Consider the following 10,236-nt stretch of genomic DNA (forward strand, 5'->3'; position numbering starts at 1 on the left):
TAAGATGTTACTCCACTTTCTACACCAGCCCTTTATAGGAGTAAAATTGTGCCAATTTTTGCGACTTTATAAAAAGTTGCAGTTGATAAATCTGGCTTCAATCTTCTGAACAGGTTAACCTCACCCACTATCCCATCCATTTTTCAAAACCAGGGTAAGTGGTGGAAAAATTCAAAAATATAAGGCCGGGATCATATCACTGTTTAGCTTTCCATTCTTTTGAGGAAAATAAAAATAAAAAATGGACGTTATTTTGAGCATCAGTTATGACCAGCTATAATCAGTTATGATGAGTTTGTGCAATTTCCTTCGTGGATCAGTTATTTTTGACAGGAAAAAAAGTCCTGAAAAAAGTATGTTTTCTCTCATCAGAAATAATTGATCTCTGAAGGAAGTGACACAAACTGATCATAATTAATGCTCAAAATAACAAATCAGTTTTTTTTTTTTTTGTTTGTTTGTTTTTTGTTATTCTGTTCTTCTGACAGATTTGAGGAATGGAAAGCTAAATGGTGATGTAAACACTGCTTAAGCCCCCAGAAATGCAAGGTCCCATTTATCAAATTTGTGGAGCCAGAATTCTGGAGTGCAGGGCTTGATACATTTCTACAATGGTGATTACTACTACTTCAACCCAGGCTCTTTCACATTACATATTTACATCAATGTTCATCATCTAAATTTGCTGGCATAGGATTTCGGACTTTGATAAACTTGGCTTTGGCTGAAAATCTGAGATTTTTCTCCTCAATTTATTATATTACATCTGGTGCAGGTTGGTATGTGTCCAATAGGTCTCTTACTAGTAGACTCTTTGGAAGTTTCTATTTCTGCAATATAATTTGTAGTTGGTTAAATATACAAGTCTAATGAAAGAAAAAATGTGTTTCTTATCTGTAAAGCAGCTGCTTCAGGAGAATGTTCTTCCACAAGGACTACTTGCATGGAGGTGGACCATACTGCACATCTGGTCAATGTTTCTTTTCATAACATTAGTATGCCACACACACATCAAAGTCAATACTCATGAATGCACCGTCATTTACTATACTGCTATACTAATGAATACACAATACAGTAACTATAAGATGACATCTAGGGTATCTACATCAGATGTAATGAGTTGTGACCACTGAAACAAGCCTTTTACAGAGATTATGGATTTCATATTTCCCAGACACTTAAAAGCTTTTTATTCAGATGAATGACTTCTATGTCACACCCTTCAGGCCAGGGGTGGACTGGTCATAGACCCTACAGGGAAGTTTCCTGGTAGGCTGATGCCCAGAGGGCCGACCGAGCCGCAGGCTAGGTACATAGCAATCTGATGCTCTCAGCATTGATTAATGCTAGGAGCATCAGGCACCTGGCTGGCGGCTGCAGGCCCCCTCCTAAATTCAAAGGTATCGCTATCCCCAGTTGGATACTGCAGCAGCGCTACTGAGAGTTTGCATGAGCGCTCACTACCGATCATTTGGAAGTGTAGTACTGCCACCGATTGCCCGATGAACGAGCAAATGCTCAGTCATCAGGACATCCAAATGTTTTGAAAAACATATAATTTGCAGGCAGCATATTGTGGTGTCTAATTACGATCTGCCGCCAGCAAGCCCCTATGCATTAGTGCTGGGATTCAGACAGACAAAAAAACTGCTTGTAGCAGTATTTGACCAGATTAAATCTGTCCGAATCAAGGCACTAATACCGAATTCCCACTGGGTGCCATTATAGTCAGAGGGGCCTGGTGGAGCTCTGGCCCAATCTGGCTATGCCGGATACGATGAACTCCAGCAGGCTGTTCCTCTGTGGAGACAGCCTGCCAGGAGACTTCACCGCTTGTATCAAACTTGCCTTACAGGGTTACTGGTAGCAAATCTTGATGATTCTGGTTCAGCACTTCCGCTCTGCAAATTCTGCCGGAAATGTATTTCCACTAGTCCCCTGCAGTAGGCAGAGGAAATAAAATGTATTACTTATTTTACTTCTTTATTAGGGGAGCGATGGGGAACTTCCATGTGCTCTTTAATGAATGCCTTTTCAGCATAGGTTCTCCCCGGACAGGAATGAACCTAGAACAATAGCAGCATTGCCAGTGCCATGTGTTTTTTGAATTAGCTAAAGTGTGATCCCAAATCCCTGGAAAAAGACTTTTACACCTCCCTTGTGTTAGCAGGCGTCTGTTTGCTCTTTCGCATGGGACATACTTAGACCACATGTGTTTACTTTATCTCTTCTGTTTCATGGGTCACAGGGCTTACAATTTTAGAATGCAGCCAGCAAATAACTGAATGTGTGAGCAGGCGGCACAGAACTGATTATACAATGCTGACTAATTTTACACATTTTATGTATTACATGATATTGCAAAATTCAGTACAAGAAATGGCATACATCATATCTGCTATTTTTTTGCTGTTTTCCAGGTCACCTTTTTTTTATCTATCTATCTATCTATCTATTCAGTGGCATGCCTGAGGGGTGTGGTCTGCCCCAGGTGCCGGCTCTCAGGGGAGTGCCAGAAGCAATCAGTGCTTCCATCAATACAGGTGCCCACATACTGCGGCGGGGCACAGCGGCGGGGCACAGGAGCGCATAGTTCCCTTCCCCGCCGCCGATCACCGCCATAGGCCTCAGGCCTAGTTAGCCTGAGGCCTATATGGTAGTGAAATCCCAGAGCAGGCGTGCGTGATTACATAATTGCGCACGCCTGTGCCGGGACGCAGCAGCACAGTGAAGTGTGAGCGCCTTCCTCTGCGAGCAAGCACCTGGACATAGGTGAGTATTTAGCTTTTAGTGTTTTTTATTTTTATTTCATTTTATGTGCAAACTTTGGGGGATACGGGGGGTGGACACAGGAGAACATGTGGTGGGGGCAAATTATTATGGGAGGGATTATTATGTGGGGACAAATTACTATATGGGGGCAGTGTGGGGGACACTATTGTGGGGGTCAGTGTGTGGGTAAACTACTGTGTGGAAGGCAGTGTGGGGGACACTACTGTGTGGGGGAAACTACTGTGTGGGGGACACTACTGTGTGGGAGGCAGTGTGGGGGAAACTACTGTGTGGGGGTTAGTGTGTGGGGGACACTACTGTGTGGGAGGCAGTGTGGGGGAAACTACTGTGTGGGGGCAGTGTGGGGGAAACTACTGTGTGGGGGTCAGTGTGGGGGAAACTACTGTGTGGGAGGCAGTGTGGGGGACACTACTGTGTGGGAGGCAGTGTGGGGAACACTACTGTGTGGGAGGCAGTGTGGGGAACACTACTGTGTGGGAGGCAGTGTGGGGGAAACTACTGTGTGGGGGCAGTGTGGGGGAAACTACTGTGTGGGGGTCAGTGTGGGGGAAACTACTGTGTGGGAGGCAGTGTGGGGGACACTACTGTGTGGGAGGCAGTGTGGGGAACACTACTGTGTGGGAGGCAGTGTGGGGAACACTACTGTGTGGGAGGCAGTGTGGGGGAAACTACTGTGTGGGGGTCAGTGTGTGGGGGAAACTACTGTGTGGGGGTCAGTGTGTGGGGGACACTACTGTGTGGGAGGCAGTGTGGGGGAAACTACTGTGTGGGGGCAGTGTGGGGGAAACTACTGTGTGGGGGAAACTGCTGTGTGGTGGGCAGTGTGGGGGAAACTACTGTGTGGGGGCAGTGTGGGGGAAACTACTGTGTGGGGGCAGTGCGGAGGAAATTACTGTGTGGGGGCAGTGTGAGGGAAATTACTGTGTGGAGGGAAAATTACTATGGGGGATTACTATGGGGAGCATTGTGGAGGAAATTGCTATATGGGGAAGAATGGGGGGCATTGCTATTGGGGAGGCACTGTAGGGGCAATTCTTTTATTTCTGGGGAGACTATATAGGGATTATTGCCTGGAGCACAATATAGGGTGTTATTATTACTGAGGGGGCACTCTACGGGACATTATAACTGGCGTGGACACTATAGGGACATTTGGGGCCATTTATCAAACTGGTGTAAAGTAGAACTGGCTTAGTTGCCCATAGCAGCCAATCAGAATCCACCTTATATATTTGACAGCTCTTTTGGAAATTCAGTTCTACTTTACACCAGTTTGATAAATGACTCCAATTATGTCTACAGGGTCCCTATTTTTTTAGCAGTATAGTACCTGGTGCATTGGGGGGCACAAGGGGCACAGTATTGGGGGTGGCAGCAGGATGACACTGTGGGGACCACAGGATGGGGAAGTTGATGGAAAAACGGAGAAATCTACGGTAACATGTCTGTATTGCAAACTCTGTAGAGACAAGATGCGGCTGAAAGAATCTGTCATGGCGGTCTAACGGAGGAGAAGAGTAAAGAGTAGTTCTACATGACAAGAGACGTCCCTGGATGTAAGAGGTATGTGGTCAAGTATTGGGGGGGGGGGGTGCCAGAGAAAGGACCCACCCTGGATGCCAAACACCCTAGGCATGCCACTGTATCTATCTTTCTGTCTTCTGTATATCTAATATATAGATTGTATCTCAAACACAATGTCATTAAGTGATCACTTTGATTATTCTGTTAAAACACACCATCATAAAACTAAAACCATCCAATATTGTAGAGTAGTAGCAGCTCAATGTAGCTGTCTAGCATATGATTTAGCCCTAGTAGCTGTATTATTGAGGCTATCAGACTTTTATAGAATTTGGCAACTAACAGACAGTAAATATGGTCCATCCCTGATAGGCTAGGACATCCCTAATTCTACAAGCTATAATAGTATTTTAGAGCAGGGGACGATGGACAGCATTCTCCCTATCAGAGATACTGCCTGCCAAGACTATGGAACTGATTACTACTCACTGGAAGGAGATTCCAACCAAACTAATAAAACCCCAAATAAAAGGCCCTCAAAGAATGAACCTTTCTTGATTCACGCCCAACATGTGTTCCGTCTATTGCCTCTATCTTTGGCAATAGGACATGTGTAGTGTGAAAATAATCAGGGCGAGAGGGAGCTGACTTCATCCTGGGGGTCTCAGCCTGCGGGCCAGCTGGCCACATGTTAGACACACTGCAAAGTAATCAGTTACAACTGGAGAGAAATGTCTGGCGAGGGCTACAAGAGAGTCAAATATTTCTCATCACTGTGCAAGGCCCTTAACTCACACATGCTACTTAAGTCTCCAGTTTCCACAAACAGCATAGAAATAGGGACCCTTGTAGGACAAGCGAGGAATGCTTTATCTCTACCAGTGCATCAATGGAACTCACAGAGAATTCAGCTCAAAGGGACATTCTGAAAATCCACATAGCACTCATATTTCAGTGTCAGCTACAAGTCAGAGGTGCAAGAAGCCCTAAACACGCCCCTCAGCCATGAAAGGGGAGACAAGCTGAGGAGAAAGCCAGGCCCTGTTCCTGCTGTTTTCTTAAGCAAACCGTGAGTGTCTGCTCCTCAAACCATTTCACCTGCCGATCCCTGGGACTCAACTCAACTCCTGCTTTCCAATGACCAACCTTTCCCCATCCCACTCAAGTTTATTTAATCATTTTGCTTCAGCCTTGCTCGATTCATGCCACCAAACAAAGTGTCAATTGTGAGCTTTTTTTTTTTGCACATTTTTAACATTTCTATGTTATTTTTTACTGCTGAAAGTAAAACACTGGCAAGAGTACAAAACGCTATTGAATCTGCTCTCTCTTAAAGGGCCTAGTGTCAGCTTGGAATAATACTCCAAAAGGGGACATATACTTTGAGACGGAGTTTACATAAACCTTGCCCTTTCATCATCGGGAATACGTGTACTGATTCAGAAGCAAAAACGTGGAACCTTTTTAGATCGCTAAGCAATGGCATTCCTATTGTGACCACATATCCAACAGAGTAAAGCCCGTCCTTAGACTTGAGAGAATTGGAATACAAGTGGCACAGTGTGTGTGTTCTATGAAATATGTCTGCACTACACAAAGAGCAGCTAGAAAGAGGGATGATACATACATGTGTCACGCTCGCTAATAAGAAGCTAATTGAGGATAATGCATAATCATAGCAACAGAATTTCCTTTTTATACTTTTCAACAGACTGAAAGAGTAAAATGACAAATTGCGTTCTGCTACATCTGTTTTATCCTAATCCCAAGAGCCTTTTTTTTTTCTTTACGTTCTTCTTTCTAGCTGGGTCTCATTTTAAACGTTATTAACTTCTTGTCTCCACATGTCTGGGATCCTAAGGGGCCTTACCATAAGTAACCCTTTCTAACCTTTACAGGGTAGAATTACACAGTCAGCGGTATGGAAACGTACAGGTCTTCTCTACGCTGTGGTCGAGTTGGACAAAGTTTCCGTTTGCTTTTAATTACCTTTAGTCAATACGTACCAATTGTATTTACACATCGGGGGGGGGGGGGGGGGGGCAGAACAAGACGTCTAGTAACAAATGTTCCCAAACACAGGACTGTAGATGAGAACCACATTTCTTAAAGTTTTCTGGGGCCTGTAGTATATGGGTTGGGCCTGGATGGAGATTAGAGAGTTAAACTACTTGGGAGCCAGACTCCAGATTTGATTCCAAGTGTGAAAAATACCATAATATGCAGGTTAGAAGTAGTGACCCTGATTTAGAGAAGAAATGGAATTTGACTTTTTTCAGCCTCCTTTTTTTAAAAAGTTCTAGGTGCAAGTGGCAATTGCTGTAGGAAACTATTCTAATGACAGGGATTAGAAAATCTATGTTCCAGGCTCTTTCCAATCTTCTCTGTCCTACTAATTTATAGCATACAATTATCTGCTCTGCAAACCACTGAACATTCCTCAAAGCAACCTGCAAAATAAATCATTCATTACTCTGTCTGTGTCTAGGAACTGGAGAAAGCTTGACAGCTAGAGACGTCTTGGCTTCTACCTCCAGCTTCATGACCCATACTTGGAACTTGCCTGTAAATATATATCTTATTGTACATATCAGATGTATCTGTCCCTTGGTAATAGTTTTCTAATGGTACATATCAGGGATAGGCAAACTGCGGCTCTCCAGCTGTTGTAAAACTACAACTCCCAGTATACAGCTATTAGCCTACAGCAGGGCATGATGGGATTTGTAGTTTTACAACAGCTGGAGAGCCGCAGTTTGCCCATCCCTGGTATATATGATATAATGCACGATGGCTACCATATCAAAATTCTATGGATTAGGCTACATGCACACAAATGTTGTTTGTTTCCGTGTCCGTTCCGTTTTTTTTTGGTTTTTTTTGCGGATAGGATGCCGACCCATTCATTTCAATGGCTCCGCAAAAAATGTGGACAGCACATCGCGTGCTGTCCGCATCAGTATGTTTGTTCCATCCGTTCCGCAAAAAAAAAAAAAATAGAACATGTCCTATTCTTGCCCGTTTTAGGCAATGGATCCGCCCAAAAAAACAAAAAAAAACGGATGGAATACGGATGTCATCCGTTTTTTTTTTGCCGATCCGCAAAACACATACGGTCGTGTGCATGTGGCCTAAGCCTCCTGCAATTTACGTAAATGTTGCGAATAGAATACAAGGTAACAATAAACCAAAGCCCTACCAACTGCAAATAAATACAGCTTCAGATGTAGCAGAGTGGAATGTGCCAGCAATCCGTATAGCCAGATAAGTTGGGACAGATGACAAACTCCGAATTGCTACAACTGTATTTCTTCTTTGATAATTAGTATATAAGAAATACCGGTGAATGGATAAAAAAAAAAAAAAAAAACCTCTTCTTAGTTGGCCTGAAGAGGAGAAATATCACTAGAGAGTTGTTTGAAGTATTGAGTATATAAGTAAATTCCCTGTATATGGGCTATAGGATGGGGGATATCCACACTAAGAAGAAACTGTGCAGGAACCTTGTCCCATTGCTAATCTATCCTGCTCAGAATCATATGAGAGGACTTTATTTCCTTTCTACAGTATAAAGAATCCTCAGTTCACCTCTGCTGGAGCTTGATGAATGTGAGAGACCAGAAGAGGGCAGAATGGAGGCAGCCCGCACACTGCTGTACTGTTTCCATTACCTTTCATGCAAGGCAAACATTGCCACAAGTACCATATAGAAGCCTTGAACACAGTCACCCTATTATACCATCTTCTGTAGGTCCCTTGTTGTATAAACCACTTGTTAGAAATAATGTCACCAATACACTTGACATGTCCTACTGCCTATAGGTTGCGTTATACCTTGAGTGTTAACTATGATAGCTTGGGTCAAGGTAAATGGCACAATATAGAAGAATTGCCTGATCTACATCTTGACTTTCACCCCTGTTGGACCAGGAAAGTTGTTAGGCTGCCTATACATTTTGCAAATTTATGGAAGAGTCTCTGAATATGACACAACATAGATGTATGTAGGATTCCACATATTAAATGGCAGATAACTATGGATTCCTACAACAAATCTAGAAGACAGTTATGGAAATTATTTTTTAAACTTGATGGTAGTTTAAAAAAAACATCTATTCACATAAGTGATTTTTCCAAAAAAGAAAAAGAAGGTAAAATATTGATAAAATAATGGCAAAATTGTAATAGCTCTGATTGCTGAATGCATGTCTGGCCAGCTTTGGTCTACTCCCAACAGATGAGATGCATTTCAGTCTCTACTTTCAGAATGTACTTCTCTATGGTCTGGATCAGGCATGGCCAACCTGAGGCTCTCCAGCTGTTGTAAAACTACAACTCCCACCATGCCCTGCTGTAAGCTGTAGGTAGCCTGGGCATGCTGGGAGTTGTAGTTTTGCAACAGCTGGAGAGCCTCAGGTTGGCCATCCCTGGTCTGGATGATGAATTCATCATACACATTGTGTTGTATATACTTCACGTGATACTAGATATTAGAGTTCTGAATTGTGCAACTACAAGTACCAGCAAGGCATTACAGCACTTGTAGTTCCACAATATCTGGACGCTCACAGTTTGAATATGATTGTCAGACTCCTGCCTCTGAGACTGAGAATCACTTCACTAAGGGCCACTCACTGAACTATACTAAAAGCACTTCAACCATTGCATGATGCTAAATAAGTTTGTAGTGAAATCACTAAAAGAGCTATTCAGAAACCAAGGAATTCTATGAGGAGGATAAACAGACTAAATTATATCAAATCAATGTCTCCCCTCAAGGAGTGATTATTCTATAAAAGTATTCTCTGCATCCTGGAGTAATCTCCTAGTCTGGGACTTCAACTGTGAAGGTGGTGGGATCAGTGTGTCTGGTTCCACCCCTCTCATAGACGTGTCTGAATATGACATCCCCTGGGGGGAGGAATTCCTAGCACAGAGGGATCATTGCAAAGAAGGAAAAAAAAAAATCCACCCTTCTAGCCCTGTCCATAGACACCTAACGGACCACCATCACCTTTCTCTCCCACCTCCCAGGACAAGATAAGCTACACTCAGACAGAGGGACCGTCCAGCATCCTCATAGAGTTTCACAGCTAGGTGTACAATGAAAACTCCTCAGACCTGTCACCTGTGTCCCTACATTACTACCTCCTCCCTGCTCTCTGCACAGAAGTGCTGGAGATGCCCCCATCTTCACTTCAAATGAATGAAGACTACATGTACACGAAACACTCAGCACAGCATCAAAGTGAATGCACTCAGGCATGGTGTGATGAACTTTTGTAGTAGACAGTTATCCTCATAAGGCTTAAAACTTTCTGTCCAGGTCTGTTATATATTTCTTGAGTTTTGATGGGGATGTGTAGGGGAACCCATCTGTCCCCTAGGTTTTTTTTTTTTTTCTTACCTCCTCTGACCTCTGCAGCTTGGAAAAGGAAAGTCAAAGTGATGAGAATTAGGGAGCTAAGGGATGAATCCCACAACCTCCTTTTCGTTTTCCACCTTGTGTTCCACCTCTCCATCTCCAATCCAAATACTGGGAGCCCCCCCAGATGATAAAGAATCTCAGGATTCAATCTACAGCACCAACTCCTTCCAAAAGTCCCGGAGGTGATCACTACACAGCCATCAGGAGGAAGAAAACCAAAAGTCTGACAGGGGGAGGGGGGCTTGGGGTGGCTTTTCTTCTCCTTTGCCCAGCTGAGATGTGTTCCTCCCCAGTCCCCTGCCTGCAGACTGAAGAAGGTATGAGGGCTTTAATCAAAATGCAAACCTCTCTCTCTCCTCCTAAAGTCCCACCGTCAGAGGGTTGGGCTAAGACCCCTCTGCTGGGTCTCCAAGCATTCTCCAGCCTTCCTCTTCTAGCAAATAGTATTCAGCTTCCAAAAATCAAAGACCCTCCCCAAAGACAGGACT

At 43.7% G+C, this 10,236-nt stretch overlaps 1 protein-coding gene across 1 annotated transcript in view; it reads right to left on the reverse strand.

The window, feature by feature from the left end:
* The window catches only part of COL11A1 (collagen type XI alpha 1 chain), a 191,275-nt gene extending 181,301 nt beyond the window's left edge, over positions 1–9,974 (reverse strand). The window contains exon 1 of the mRNA XM_044300667.1: positions 9,728–9,974. Within this exon, the coding sequence (XP_044156602.1) occupies positions 9,728–9,842 (115 nt within the window). The 5' untranslated portion in view covers positions 9,843–9,974. The remainder of the gene's footprint in view (positions 1–9,727) is intronic.
* Between the last annotated feature and the right edge of the window lie 262 nt (positions 9,975–10,236).

Source organism: Bufo gargarizans, chromosome 7 (assembly GCF_014858855.1).
Source record: "Bufo gargarizans isolate SCDJY-AF-19 chromosome 7, ASM1485885v1, whole genome shotgun sequence".
NCBI classification, from domain to species: Eukaryota; Metazoa; Chordata; class Amphibia; order Anura; family Bufonidae; genus Bufo; species Bufo gargarizans.